Genomic DNA, 17,025 nt, shown 5'->3' with positions numbered 1-17,025 from the left:
TTAAATTAGTAAATTATTTTGAGAAATATTTTAGTTTTTTAGCTTACTATTTATTTGCATAAAAACAACACATGGATGACATGAAATGATGAGCATACATTAACAAACATTGATTTAGCTTACAGTTGTAAGTACAGTGATATGTTTGGGACGTAATTCTGATCATGTTCTTTTCTGATTAGAAAAATATTATTTTAATGTATTTTATCTGGTTCAGTTATAAAAAAAAAACTAAATAATATCAAACATTGAGCATAATTAAACATGGCGATGTGTTTATGATGTAATTTTGATCAGGTTTTTAAAATTGTATATTACTTTTTTATATTTATTGTATATTACAAATTTTAGAAAATATACTAAAATTTGCGAAAACTTAAACGTACTTAAAACATTATGTAACTTCAATATTGCACTTTTACGTACAGTGATGTGTTTATGACATAATTCTAATCAGGGTTTTATTTAAATTAGTAAATTATTTTTAGAAATATTTTAGTTTTTTAGCTTACTATTTATTTGCATAAAAACAACACATGGATGACATGAAATGATGAGCATACATTAACAAACATTGATTTAGCTTACAGTTGTAAGTACAGTGATATGTTTGGGACGTAATTCTGATCATGTTCTTTTCTGATTAGAAAAATATTATTTTAATGTATTTTATCTTGTTTAGTTAGAAAAAAAAAAAACTAAATAATATCAAACATTGAGCATAATTAAATATGGCGATGTGTTTATGATGTAATTTTGATCAGGTTTTTAAAATTGTATATTACTTTTTTATATTTATTGTATATTACAAATTTTAGAAAATATACTAAAATTTGCGAAAACTTAAACATACTTAAAACATTATGTAACTTCAATATTGCACTTTTACGTACAGTGATGTGTTTATGACATAATTCTAATCAGGGTTTTATTTAAATTAGTAAATTATTTTGAGAAATATTTTAGTTTTTTAGCTTACTATTTATTTGCATAAAAACAACACATGGATGACATGAAATGATGAGCATACATTAACAAACATTGATTTAGCTTACAGTTGTAAGTACAGTGATATGTTTGGGACGTAATTCTGATCATGTTCTTTTCTGATTAGAAAAATATTATTTTAATGTATTTTATCTGGTTTAGTTATAAAAAAAAAAAAAACTAAATAATATCAAACATTGAGCATAATTAAATATGGCGATGTGTTTATGATGTAATTTTGATCAGGTTTTTAAAATTGTATATTACTTTTTTATATTTATTGTATATTACAAATTTTAGAAAATATACTAAAATTTGCGAAAACTTAAACATACTTAAAACATTATGTAACTTCAATATTGCACTTTTACGTACAGTGAGGTGTTTATGACATAATTCTAATCAGGGTTTTATTTAAATTAGTAAATTATTTTTAGAAATATTTTAGTTTTTTAGCTTACTATTTATTTGCATAAAAACAACACATGGATGACATGAAATGATGAGCATACATTAACAAACATTGATTTAGCTTACAGTTGTAAGTACAGTGATATGTTTGGGACGTAATTCTGATCATGTTCTTTTCTGATTAGAAAAATATTATTTTAATGTATTTTATCTGGTTTAGTTATAAAAAAAAAAAAAAACTAAATAATATCAAACATTGAGCATAATTAAATATGGCGATGTGTTTATGATGTAATTTTGATCAGGTTTTTAAAAATGTATATTACTTTTTTTTATTTATTGTATATTACAAATTTTAGAAAATATACTAAAATTTGCGAAAACTTAAACGTACTTAAAACATTATGTAACTTCAATATTGCACTTTTACGTACAGTGATGTGTTTATGACATAATTCTAATCAGGGTTTTATTTAAATTAGTAAATTATTTTGAGAAATATTTTAGTTTTTTAGCTTACTATTTATTTGCATAAAAACAACACATGGATGACATGAAATGATGAGCATACATTAACAAACATTGATTTAGCTTACAGTTGTAAGTACAGTGATATGTTTGGGACGTAATTCTGATCATGTTCTTTTCTGATTAGAAAAATATTATTTTAATGTATTTTATCTGGTTCAGTTATAAAAAAAAAACTAAATAATATCAAACATTGAGCATAATTAAATATGGCGATGTGTTTATGATGTAATTTTGATCAGGTTTTTAAAATTGTATATTACTTTTTTATATTTATTGTATATTACAAATTTTAGAAAATATACTAAAATTTGCGAAAACTTAAACATACTTAAAACATTATGTAACTTCAATATTGCACTTTTACGTACAGTGAGGTGTTTATGACATAATTCTAATCAGGGTTTTATTAAAAATTAGTAAATTATTTTTAGAAATATTTCAGTTTTTTAACTTAACATTTATTTGCTTAAAAACAACACATGGATGACATGAAACTATGAGCATACATTAACAAACCTTGATTTACCTTACACAGTGATATGTTTGGGACGTAATTCTGATCATGTTCTATTCTGATTAGAAAAATATTATTTTTATGTATTTTATCTTGATTTGAAAAAAAAAATAAAAATGAACTAATATTAAACATTGAGCATAGTTATATATGGAGATGTAGTTATGATGTGATTATGATCAGGTTTTTAAAATTGTATATTACATTAAAATATTCTAAAATTTGAGTTAACTTAAACGTACTTAAAATATTACGTTACCTCAATATTGCACTTTTACGTACAGTGGTGAAGTGTTTAAGACATAATTCTAATCAGGGTTTTATTTAAATATGTAAATTATTTTTAGAAATATTTTAGTTTTTTAGCTTTCTATTTATTTGCTTAAAAACAACACATGGATGATATGAAATGATGAGCATACATTAACAAACATTGATTTAGCTTACACTTGTAAGTACAGTGATATGTTTGGGACGTATTTCTGATCATGTTCTTTTCTGATTAGAAAAATATTATTTTAATGTATTTTATCTGGTTTAGTTATAAAAAAAAAAAACTAAATAATATCAAACATTGACCATAATTAAACATGGCGATGTGTTTATGATGTAATTTTGATCAGGTTTTTAAAATTGTATATTACTTTTTTATATTTATTATATATTACAAATTTTAGAAAATATACTAAAATTTGCGAAAACTTAAACGTACTTAAAACATTATGTAACTTCAATATTGCACTTTTACGTACAGTGATGTGTTTATGACATAATTCTAATCAGGGTTTTATTTAAATTAGTAAATTATTTTTAGAAATATTTTAGTTTTTTAGCTTACTATTTATTTGCATAAAAACAACACATGGATGACATGAAATGATGAGCATACATTAACAAACATTGATTTAGCTTACAGTTGTAAGTACAGTGATATGTTTGGGACGTAATTCTGATCATGTTCTTTTCTGATTAGAAAAATATTATTTTAATGTATTTTATCTTGTTTAGTTAGAAAAAAAAAAACTAAATAATATCAAACATTGAGCATAATTAAATATGGCAATGTGTTTATGATGTAATTTTGATCAGGTTTTTAAAATTGTATATTACTTTTTTATATTTATTGTATATTACAAATTTTAGAAAATATACTAAAATTTGCGAAAACTTAAACATACTTAAAACATTATGTAACTTCAATATTGCACTTTTACGTACAGTGATGTGTTTATGACATAATTCTAATCAGGGTTTTATTTAAATTAGTAAATTATTTTGAGAAATATTTTAGTTTTTTAGCTTACTATTTATTTGCATAAAAACAACACATGGATGACATGAAATGATGAGCATACATTAACAAACATTGATTTAGCTTACAGTTGTAAGTACAGTGATATGTTTGGGACGTAATTCTGATCATGTTCTTTTCTGATTAGAAAAATATTATTTTAATGTATTTTATCTGGTTTAGTTATAAAAAAAAAAAAAACTAAATAATATCAAACATTGAGCATAATTAAATATGGCGATGTGTTTATGATGTAATTTTGATCAGGTTTTTAAAATTGTATATTACTTTTTTATATTTATTGTATATTACAAATTTTAGAAAATATACTAAAATTTGCGAAAACTTAAACATACTTAAAACATTATGTAACTTCAATATTGCACTTTTACGTACAGTGAGGTGTTTATGACATAATTCTAATCAGGGTTTTATTTAAATTAGTAAATTATTTTTAGAAATATTTTAGTTTTTTAGCTTACTATTTATTTGCATAAAAACAACACATGGATGACATGAAATGATGAGCATACATTAACAAACATTGATTTAGCTTACAGTTGTAAGTACAGTGATATGTTTGGGACGTAATTCTGATCATGTTCTTTTCTGATTAGAAAAATATTATTTTAATGTATTTTATCTGGTTTAGTTATAAAAAAAAAAAAAAACTAAATAATATCAAACATTGAGCATAATTAAATATGGCGATGTGTTTATGATGTAATTTTGATCAGGTTTTTAAAAATGTATATTACTTTTTTTTATTTATTGTATATTACAAATTTTAGAAAATATACTAAAATTTGCGAAAACTTAAACGTACTTAAAACATTATGTAACTTCAATATTGCACTTTTACGTACAGTGATGTGTTTATGACATAATTCTAATCTGGGTTTTATTTAAATTAGTAAATTATTTTTAGAAATATTTCAGTTTTTTAACTTAATATTTATTTGCTTAAAAACAACACATGGATGACATGAAATTATGAGCATACATTAACAAACCTTGATTTACCTTACACAGTGATATGTTTGGGACGTAATTCTGATCATGTTCTATTCTGATTAGAAAAATATTATTTTTATGTATTTTATCTTGATTTGAAAAAAAAAATAAAAATGAACTAATATTAAACATTGAGCATAGTTATATATGGAGATGTAGTTATGATGTGATTATGATCAGGTTTTTAAAATTGTATATTACATTAAAATATTCTAAAATTTGAGTTAACTTAAACGTACTTTAAATATTACGTTACCTCAATATTGCACTTTTACGTACAGTGGTGAAGTGTTTAAGACATAATTCTAATCAGGGTTTTATTTAAATATGTAAATTATTTTTAGAAATATTTTAGTTTTTTAGCTTTCTATTTATTTGCTTAAAAACAACACATGGATGATATGAAATGATGAGCATACATTAACAAACATTGATTTAGCTTACACTTATAAGTACAGTGATATGTTTGGGACGTAATTCTGATCATGTTCTTTTCTGATTAGAAAAATATTATTTTAATGTATTTTATCTTGTTTAGTTATAAAAAAAAACTAAATAATATCAAACATTGAGCATAATTAAATATGGCGATGTGTTTATGATGTAATTTTGATCAGGTTTTTTTAATTTGAATATTATTTTTAAATATTCTAGAATTTGCGTTATCTGTAATGTACTTACAATGTTAACAATTGTGTAAACTTGGTGTTGTGCTATTTTGTACAGTGATGTGTTTTAAGACATAGTTCCGATCAGGTTTTTTTTTTATTTGTGAAACTTTCATTACAGAGTATTTTAATACTGAGCTAATTATTTGTTTTGATTACAAAAAAATGTGAATGTCATCAGATGATCAAGATTCATTATCAAACATTGATTTAATTACGCTAATAAGTATAATGATGTGTTTGGGATATAATTCTGATCATGTTTTTCTGTTGTTGAAGAAATATTATTTTAATGTACTTTTTCTATTTGTTTTGTTAAAAAAACTGAACGTCCAACATTTAGCTTACACTATCAAATTTATTGATGTGTGTAAGATGTAATTCTGTTCAGATTTTTTTAAATGTAAAAATTATTATTAGAAATTGTTTACATTTTTTAGCTAGCGATTTCTTTGTTTATGAACAATCTGAATGACATGAAATGATGAAATTACATTAATTTAGCTTACAGTAGTAAATACAGTGATGTAATTCTGATTTGGTATTTTTGATTTATTAGAAAATTATAATTTTATAATTTGAGTTAACTCAAATGTACTTGAAATGTTATGTAAGATTATAACCTCAATGTTGCTCTGTTATGTACAGTGTTGTGTTTAAGACAAAATTGACCAGATGTTTTTTTAATTGGAAAACTATTATTACTAAGTATTTTAACATTTGAGCTAACTATTTGTTGTGCTTACAAAAAAAATATGAATGACATGAGATGATGAAAATTCATTATACAACATTGAGCATACACTAGTAAGTACAGTTATGTGTTAGGGATATAATTCTGATATGTTTTTTGTTTAATTAAAAATTTATTATTTAACATTGAATTAATTATTTGTTTCACTTAAAAAAAAATTAATGTTACCAAACATTGTTGTTTAACATTTAATGATAATAATCATTAGGTTTTCAAGACATTCTAATTAATCAGGTTTTATTTTATTTTTAGAAATTTATGAATCTAATATATAAATATTAAAACATTTGTTATTTAGTATTTTATGTTGCATAACAGTGTTCACTGTCATTGTTAGATTTGTAGATTTATAACATTTTTGCATGTTTTGTAAAATATTTTGAAGAGGTATTGTAGACTTTATTTGAAACTGTATTTCACTTCTAACATGTTAATGTAAGATTCATATTTTACTAAAAGGTTTTTGCATGTTGCTGTTCTGAAATCCTTGTGAATGTTAATGTACATTTTTGAAGTACAAACATATATCCAGAGACTATGAACTAGTGTTTTGTAATCCAAAAATTTGAATGAGGTTGTGAAGTACACAATGAAAATAAGACAACAACAATGATGAGTTAGAAAAATTGCCTCCAAGAGAATATATTTATATGTATTTTGAAATACAGACGCAGTATGATATACTCTCATCTTCTTGGGTAATTATTCTGATTAAAAGCCAATTTTACTGAATTGGCTAGTTCTGATTTTACTTAAATTTTGGAAATAGTCAAGGGTATCCAGGAAATTGATGAGCTTTCCATTATTATAAAGTTCATAATAGAACATGTAAGAATATATCTGCTGCTAAAAATAGCAGTAAAAATATTTTGTGTGTGTGTGTGTTTTCATTTGATGAAAACATATCCATCATTTTAATCAATAAATGATTAAATTTTCAAATCTAGCAACAGCATAATGGAATATGCTTCAGTTCATTCTAATATTGAAAATAAGGTTTAACTTATTACTTTAGACACCATAAAGTTTGGGTTTGTTGCTGTAATTGGGTGTTATAATCATAGTCCTTATGATGTAATAATTTTCATCTTTGTATGATGAATTGGTGAATTTTATTCCTGCTTATAGTTTATTTTGCTCTGAACTACTTATGGTTTATTTTGATAGATAAGTTGAAATAACAATAATTGATTTAATTATATAAAATTAGAATCTGATATAATTGATTAATTTTGATACAAAAGTTGTAGGATTCAATAAATTCATCATCAGTTTGTATTGAGGATGTTCTTTGACCGATCCAGTAAAGCTGATCCTCTTCCAGAAGCTAAAGTGAGAGATTAAAAAAATATACTGTGATTTTAGTCTCAACTAAAGTAGTATACCTTAACTAATTTTAACTCTATTTTTAGTGTCATCTACCCACATGCTTTATCTCCATCTACTCGCAATGAAAAATGATTTGGATGAATAAAATTTCAGATTTTTACTCATCAATATTAAATCATAACACTGTTATTACATACTCAGCTTTGTTTTAATTTTATAGTTTTTTTCTCTTTTGTTTTAAAATAATTTAGGTAAGTTTTTATTTGTATATATTTCATTGATTGTTGGTATTTTGGTATTTTGTCTGCTATAGTGGTAGCTCTGGGAGCTACCACTATAGCAGACATTTTACTGGGGACCCAACTGTCACTGAAGGAAAGCTTGGTCCAATTCCAGTGGACAAGCCGCAACTCCCCGACTACTAGCTGTCAGGCCTAGGCAACTTTGTTGGAGACCAGCTTGCAGACCCAGCAGTCCTTCTCAGGGCTTCCTTGTAAAACACTCAAAAGGAATATTTCAGGAACATCACTCCAAAAACCTTTAATAGCCCTTTTCAAGGCTACCATTGAATTCTAAGGTGCCATATGCTGTCAAAACTGTTCAGCGATAATATATAGAAATCTGACATTCACACAAGGGGCATTGGGTGTATGAAATTATTAAGAAAACCTTTTTTTTTGGAAGCAAAAACAAAAAAATTGAAATTCACAAAGTAGGATATCAAGTAAAAATTTTTGTAAAAAAGATATTAAAAAATGTGTATGTATTTCAAGGTTCTGTTACAATAACGTGGCAGAAAAATAGTTTCAAAAAATATTGATAAAATGTTTTTTATAGATAATTCAACTGGGGGAAGTAAAAGATTGCAGTCGATCTTGAAAAAAATAAAGAAAAATATCAGTTGCTATTAATAAAATTAATAAAAATGATTTGAATATCATTTTAAAAGTAATGGTTTAAACTAGTAGTAGTTTGACCAAAAACGTAATTGGTTGAAAAAAATTCAGTTTTTTAAATTTTAGTTTTTTGATTTAAAACAAACACCAATTTAAATACAATTACTTACCATTAATTTGGCGCTGATTCAGTTTTTTATTTTAATTAAAATATTTATTTTTATTTTTATTGAAAATAAGTAATGAAAAATTAAGGAGTAAAGTAAGAATACAAAAAAAGAATTGTTAAGAAAGAAATGGATGTAAATGATAACAGGTAAATAACTATTATTTAGAGTGACTCTAAAATTCATACGTCTGTACATATGTATGTACAGACGTCGAAATGGAACACAAGGGTAGCAGGAGTTTGTTTTCTCCCTACGAATTGCAGAAACTGGACAAATGTCCCTCGCTGCTGTGTCTTTCTATTTTATCTGGCGGGTTATCATCTGTTTTGTGGCGCTTATATAGATTTTGTTTTATTTTATTTATGAACAGATTTCGTATTTGCGTTCCGGTCCCTTAGACCAATGAGAAACAATTTACTGGGACCGATACGGGGATACCAAGCGTGTATGTGCTTTGTACTTCCGGCAATATTCCTCTTCAGTCCGTCTTCTGAAGTCCTTTCGGTCAAACAGGAATTTGCCTTCCGTGGAGGCCCTAATTTTTGGATGAAGCTTTCAGATACACGTGTGTCCGGGAAGGGTTTGGGGGATCGCGTGGACACCGTTATTGTGCTGGTTCATCTGACAGACATAAAAAAGGAGGCATGTTCTGTATTGTGAGAAAGATATAACAGACCGCGTTAAGGACAATATGACAAACCTCTCATGTTTCAACCTACCTACTTATTACATTTTTATAAAATCTTTTTTTTTTTTTTGTGAAGCGCGGCAAAATCGCTCTTAACGTTCCCGCTCGCGCGCAAAAAAAAAAACTAATGCTGAAAAATATTAATTAGGATATTATAGGCTTAGATTCAGATGTTTTCAATAAAATTTGAAAGTTAACATTTTATTTCATTTATAATTTTGAATAATAAGTGGTCTATTAGTAGTTAACACTGGTCAGGTAAGATACATTTCCGTTTGTAATAGTTACTATTAAATTACGTTGAGACCAACAAAATACCAAGTAAATTAATTTGGTATAAAAGGTTTAAAGATATTTTATTTTGTTTTGTTTATCTAACTGAAAACTTTCACTAACTTAACTGTAGACAATAAAAAGGGTCCGGCCAGGTAGCAGTGTCTTATCTATTTCCTATTGAGGACACCTTTGGAGCATAATACAACAAAACCATGTCTTACTATTTAGCATGCCAATTACTATTAAGCAGACGACATAAGATTTTATCTATATCTATACTATTGTAGGATATTATAATGGGGTAGATTAAATTAATATTGGTTAGTGTATTTATTTTACATTTGATTTAAATAAAATACAACCCAACTAAATGTTTAATTGTTTGTTAAGCCCTAGTAACGGTATTATATTGGAATAAATAAAATTGATTTAATTTTGGTAAAAAAAAAAAAAAAAAAAAACCGTATGTCTTTACATTTATGTACTGTAACAACTTTATGGTCAATATGAGACATTACACCCACATCTCTTTTTTGATGAACTCGCAATAAAGGCCCGCAATCATTTGTGGGAGTTCCCTGTTGGCTCACCCGCTGTAGAGGCTCCTGGCCTGGTTTATCATACACAAACCCTCATCCCGCCTTTTCACGGTGGTTCATCAAACACGGCGTGAGGCCTTTTCTTCACACCTTGCGGTGTAGGGTCGTCTCGGCAGATGTCCCTGAGATGGCCGTGCTCGGATACGGCCGCTCTCCCGAACAGTCCACGCGCCTGTGCTACGCCTACTTCTGATACGGTTTTTATGTCCGCGTTGTAGTGAAGTGTGGCGTTTCTAACAAACCACGGCGCTCCGAAAATCGTTTGCAGTGCCACGTTTTGAACGGCTTCTAGCTTTTTCTGGAACGTAGAGCATAACAGAGTCCCCCCCCCCCCCAATGCCGGGTTGGCGTATGTCAGAATTGGTAAGACGTAGAGTCTGAATATGAGTATCTTAGTCGCCAGCGGAATGGAGCTGGCTCGATTAAGCACTTGGTATAGGAAATCCCTGGAGGCCTTTGCCCTCTGGGTAACATATTTTCATGTTCCCCTAAGGTAAGCCGTTTATCCAGGACTACTCCCAGATATTTAACTGTCTCAAAGGGTATTTTTTCCCTTGAGATTTCCTGCTGTCTGGCCGGAGTGCGTCGCTTGCATGTGAGTAGCACGGCCACGGACTTTTCCCCGTTGACCCTGATTCTCCACATATCAAACCACGGCTCCACTAAATCCAGTTGCCGTTGGAGTCCCTCGACCGCGTAATCCATATTTCGGGATGTGTAATAATATGCCGTATCATCGGCGTATAAAACGGTGTTGACGCCTTCAGACAACGGCATATCGTTTGTATATGCAGTGTACAGAATCGGCGAAGGGACTGCCCCCTGGGAAACCCCGGCGGTTATCGCCCTGGTAGTTGATATGGATCCCCCAACGCGTACTGCGAACTGTCTTCCCAGTAGATAAGACCTTATTAGCTTGACTTTGGCGGCCAGGGACCGTCGTGTGAGCGAGTTTATATAGTAGGCCGACATGCCAAACTTTGTCGAAGGCTTTAGCCACATCCAAGAAAACGGCCGCGGTCACCGCTTTCCTATTCGAGCCTCCGATAAGGCTATCCACCAGTCGATTTAGTTGGAGGGTCGTCGAGTGGCCTTCTCTGAACCCGAACTGCTCAGAATGAAACTCCGGCCCCAGACATCGCCGAATTCGCTCGAGAAAAATTCTTTCGAACAACTTTTGACAGTGTCGGTAGCAAGGAGATCGCCGACTTTCCCCTGGTTGGGCATGCATGTCACCTTCGCCGTTTTCCAGCCTTCTGGAAAATACCCTACGTACAAAATGGAAGTGAAAAGAGTGGTCATGGTCGCTATGAGAGCGGGGGAACGTAACGTTCCGGTATTCTTGGGCCTTGATCCTGTCCTCCCCTGGGGACTTAAAGGGGTTTGTTGCTTTGATAGCTGCGGTCACTTCTGCTTCAGTGACGCGGTCTATTTCGCGGGGGGGGGGGGAATAGACATCACACCTAAACTAGTCAAAACGGATTCAGGGATGGTTAAAATGGATATTATTTCTGTTGAAATCTGAGAACTGAAATTTTTCGCTATCACAATCTTCCTTTACTTTGTACAAGGAAGTAAAAATGAGTATGGGTGTAAAAATGACATGATGAAAATTAATTTTCACATATTAAACTTATCACTAACAAGTTTTCTGATGTATATGGAAATAATTGCAACCATTTTCACCTTACTATGTTAAGAGGTGATTATGAATTTAATGATATGTTTGCCCTGTGAATCCAGAGTTTATTTTTAAAATGATATTAAATGGTAAGTGGTTATATCTTGTGAGTGAAACTGGGTATATGATTTAAAAAACTATAATATTGGATATTAAAAGTTAATTTTACAAAATAATTAAATCAGAACAGTGAAATCTTTTCACGTTGTTGAATATTTAAAATTTTCAGAATAGTTAATTAATTAAATAATTAAATTTTTTTCTAATACAATTGTATTTTCATTGATCTTAGATTATAATTACTGTGATCTTGGTTTTATCTGTTCTTGAGCTTATAGTATTTAGTACCATGAATTTTTGGGTTGTTATTTTTGTCTCATTTGAACAGTTACATTCATCTTTTGAGAAACAGTTTCTTAGGACCTACAGGAAATAGATTTTTTTACATTTTCATGTTTTATTTAACAAATTTTGTGTTAAACAATGTTGTAAAAAATAATTGGCTGTGCAGTATTGCCAGAATGTTTAGGAACAGACAAATAAAAAACACAAAATTTTGAAAGAAAGTAATTTTAATGATACAAAATAAAATTATGTAATCTACATATAGTATATGGTTCACTATGTAATGGGCCCTCCCTTAGCGTTGTAGCAAGTATTTCTTCATCCCCTTCAGCATGGAGTCTATAAGCTTCAGACACTTATCCTTGGTAAATTTCTGTCAGATCTGCACCAAGATAAACTGAATTTTAGTGTCAACATGAACTGAACATAGTTCTGAATTTTATTTGGCTAGACATTGAGCCATCATGTTGCATATATCTTCAATGGGGTTTAGGTCAGGGCTCCTTGCTGGTCATCAAAGAACCTCAACATCTTGGTTAGAAAACCAGTCCTTGGTGTGACATATGCCCAATTTTTCTACCAAATTTTTCTGAAAAAAAAAATGTGTTTGAAAGGCAACCAAAAAAGTAGGAATATTTTCTTCTTAGGTTATATTATTAATTTATGATAGTTATGCCATAACAAAGCTGCAGTAAAAATTTCACAGCTGCAGGTCTTGCTGTTTTCAAGAAAAAAAATATTTAGTCTGAAAAACAGGGTTTTTAGTCCTGTTTTAAAAACAAAAAAAAACAGAATGTTTTTTTTGAGTAGTGAAATTTTTACTGAAAACTTAGATGCCTAATAACACCATGTAAAAGTATTGACTGAAATGCAGTTTGTTTAGGGACAAAAGCAGATTGGATGAAATAAAGGTCTATCCTGAAACTTTCTGGCAACACTAAATGCCCTAAACTGTGTTGCCAGAAAGTTTAGGGATAGGCCTACATTCATCCAATTTGCTTTTGTCCCTAAACAAACTGCATTTCAGTCAATGTTTTTCATTATGTTATTAGGCACCTAACTACAGGTTTAGTTGGTGTGTAAGTAGGAAGGTTAAAACCATTAACCATTAGGTTTGTAATACATAATGTCATCACCCAGTATTAAGAAAAAAAGAAGGCTGAAAAGTTGTTTGGAGTATCTTAAGTTCTGTATACATTGGAAGTGATTTAAAAAAAATGTCTAATATATTATTTGTTGATCTTTGTATTAGGTAATATAATCTGCTATTTTGGTTTTATTCTTTTTTATAGGTTGCTGATTTAGATGTTGGTGATGCATCAATTTTTGATAGGCTTGTCTCAAGTGGAAAACAGTTTGATCCGTTGACTTCACTCTGGGATCAAGTGGATGATGAGTCAGTTGTAGAATCAGTTTATTATTTAATTTATTTTTCTTCTGCTGTATTGTAAATTACAAATTAAAATCTACAGTAATTTAATCAACTGTAAAGTATTCTTTTTAATGGGCTATAGATAGTTGGTTTATTTCTAAACTTGTTATAGTTGTTACAAAAAGACTAATGTGGTTGGTAGATGTTTGCATTACTTAAATCTTCTTTACCTCCTCTTCCTCAAGCTTCTCTAAATTCCACCGATTCATCTGACATCTTTTCTTCAGGTTATTAAACCCCAATCTACATTTCATTATCACCAAATTATGGTCACTATCAATGTCTGCTCCAGGGTAAGTTTTGCAGTCAACGAGTTGATTTCTAAATCTTTGCTTAACCATGATATATCTATCTGATACCTTGCAGTGTCGCCTGGCTTTTTCCAAGTGTATATTCTTCTATTATGATTTTTAAATTGGGTGTTGGCAATTACTAAATTATACTTCGTGCAAAACTCTATAAGTCGGTCCCCTCTTTCATTCCTTTTGCCCAGCCCGTATTCACCCACTATATTCCTTCCTTGCCTTTTCCAATGCTTACATTCCAATCTCCAACTATTATAAAATTTTCATCTCCTTTTATGTGTTTAATTGCTTCATCAATTTCTTCGTATACACACTCTACCTCATCATCATCATGGGCGCTTGTAGGCATATAGACGTTAACAATCGTTGTCAGTTTAGGTTTTGATTTTATCCTTATTACAATGATTCTATCGCTATGCGTTTTGAAATACTCTACTCTCTTCCCTATCTTCTTGTTCATTACGAAACCTATTCCTGCCTGCCCATTATTTGAAGCTGAGTTAATTATTCTAAAATCACCTGACCAAAAGTCGCCTTCCTCTTTCTACCGAACCCCACTAATTCCTACTACATCCACATTTATCCTATCCATTTCCCTTTTTAAATTTTCTAGCCTACCAACCTTTTTTAAACTTCTAACATTCCACGCCCCGACTCGTAGAATGTTATTTTTTAATTTTCTGGTGACCCCTTCCTTAGTAGTCTCCACCCGGAGATCCGAACTGGGGACTAGTTTACCTCCGGAATATTTTACCAAGGAAGGCGCCTCCATCATTGCTATATGAAAATGCAGAGAGCCACATTTTCTTGGAAAAAAGCAGTTGTAGTTTTCCATTGCTTTCAGCTGCGCAGTACTCAGAGGACTGAGAGATGTTGATATGGCTGTTTAAGTCATTCTGACTCACGCCCCTAACAACTACTGAAAGAGCTGCTGCCCTCTTTCAGAAATCATTCCTTAGTCTGGCTCTCAACAGATACCTCTCCGATATGGTTGCCCCTTCGGTCCAGCTACTCTGTATCTATGAGCACTCAAACCCCCTCACCAACGGTAAAGTCTCATGATTCATAGAGGAAGTTGATTAATTAACTTTTATTTTTATTATAGATATTTCTGCTCTATAATATGGCTAGAAATGATAATAAGATTATCTATATATACTGAATATTCATAGTTTTTTCCAGAATATCTGGATTATTGTTATTTAACTTCATGAAATGTTCTGGTTCATTTCAATTTTAATGTAGTGGCTGTCATTTTAGTAAACTATAACTTTATATTTTAGCAGGTGAAACTGTTTAACTGCAGGCTGTCACTTAGGCTGCTATTTTAGTTTTTCTTTATTATTCCATTCCTACTTCAATTTTTTCATGTTTATTTTCTCTTAATATTTATACAGTTCTGGTTAACTTAACATTTTATGTGAATCAACCTTGTGTTTAAAGTTGTGCGGTTTTTCCTAATAACATTTCAACTAAATTGAAATTTTGCCATTGCAATGACAACCTATCTTATAATTGTGTAATCATTTGCAGTGAGTGCAACTGCATATTGTGTTATTTTTAATAGATAAGATGTGGGTTGTGGTAACTACTATAATGTATCATATGTATAAAATGTATTGAATGTGGTTAGTTAATTCTTAAGCATTAACAAACCACATTTGTATAATTGGCGTTTATAGACCTAGAAAAGGCATTCGATAACGTAGACTGGAATGAAATGTTCAGCATTTTAAAAAAATTAGGGTTCAAATACAGGGATAGAAGAACAATTGCTAACATGTACAGGAACCAAACAGCAACAGTATCAATTGAAGAACATAAGAAAGAAGCCATAATAAGAAAGGGAGTCCGACAAGGATGTTCCCTGTCTCCATTACTTTTTAATCTTTACATGGAACTAGCAGTTAATGATGTTAAAGATTCAGAGTAACAGTACAAGGTGAAAAGATAAAGATGCTACGATTTGCTGATGATATAGTAATTCTAGCCGAGAGTAAAAATGATTTAGAAGAAACAATGAATGGCATAGATGAAGTCCTACGCAAGAACTATCACATGAAAATAAACAAGAACAAAACAAAAGTAATGAAATGTAGTAGAAATAACAAAGATGGACCACTGAATGTGAAAATAGGAGGAGAAAAGATTATGGAGGTAGAAGAATTTTGTTATTTGGGAAGTAGAATTACTAAAGATGGACGAAGCAGGAGCGATATAAAATGCCGAATAGCACAAGCTAAACGAGCCTTCAGTAAGAAATATAATTTGTTTACATCAAAAATTAATTTAAATGTCAGGAAAAGATTTTTGAAAGTGTATGTTTGGAGTGTCGCTTTATATGGAAGTGAAACTTTGACCAGTGGAGTATCTGAGAAGAAAAGATTAGAAGCTTTTGAAATGTGGTGCTATAGGAGAATGTTAAAAATCAGATGGGTGAGTAAAGTGACAAATGAAGAGGTATTGCGGCAAATAGATGAAGAAAGAAGCATTTGGAAAAATATAGTTAAAAGAAGAGACAGACTTATAGGCCACATACTAAGGCATCCTGGAATAGTCGCTTTCATATTGGAAGGACAGGTAGAAGGAAAAAATTGTGTAGGCAGGCTACGTTTGGAATATGTAAAACAAATTGTTGGGGATGTAGGATGTAGAGGGTATACTGAAATGAAACGACTAGCACTAGATAGGGAATCTTGGAGAGCTGCATCAAACCAGTCAAATGACTGAAGACAAAAATAAATAAAAAAATCTTAAGAAAAGTTTGTTATTTTTAAGTAATATTTTTACCCCTAGATAAAATAAATATATATTATTTTGAGAATTAGTGACATTGTTTTTGTATACATTGTTAAATGCATACATTGCCCTGACTGGTTTATACTTGTTAGATGTCTGGTTTAAAATTGAATGTGATACATCATTTTCCTCCACTTTCATGTTTTAGATACAAGGTCTAACCAAACAAAAAATTCATATTTCTAAAGTTCACCACATTCAAACTAGAAACGGGGTTACAAAATTAATAGAAAAACCACCACAACTAACACATTTGTCCACATCACATCTAATCATCCCATACAAAATAGAAGTGCGTATTTTTCATAGATATTATTTTGCTCATAACACATACA

General features: G+C 29.9%; 1 protein-coding gene across 3 annotated transcripts in view; it reads left to right on the top strand.

The window, feature by feature from the left end:
- The window catches only part of LOC142330998 (uncharacterized), a 119,959-nt gene that overhangs the window by 27,274 nt on the left and 75,660 nt on the right, over window positions 1-17,025 (top strand). For all 3 annotated transcript variants that reach the window (XM_075376546.1, XM_075376539.1, XM_075376531.1), the window contains exon 3: window positions 13,447-13,550. In XM_075376546.1, coding sequence (XP_075232661.1) covers window positions 13,447-13,550 — 104 coding nt within the window. The remainder of the gene's footprint in view (window positions 1-13,446; window positions 13,551-17,025) is intronic.

The sequence above is a fragment of the Lycorma delicatula genome, chromosome 1 (assembly GCF_047948215.1).
Source record: "Lycorma delicatula isolate Av1 chromosome 1, ASM4794821v1, whole genome shotgun sequence".
Taxonomy (NCBI): Eukaryota; Metazoa; Arthropoda; class Insecta; order Hemiptera; family Fulgoridae; genus Lycorma; species Lycorma delicatula.
This window is presented reverse-complemented; position numbering and strand designations above follow the sequence as displayed.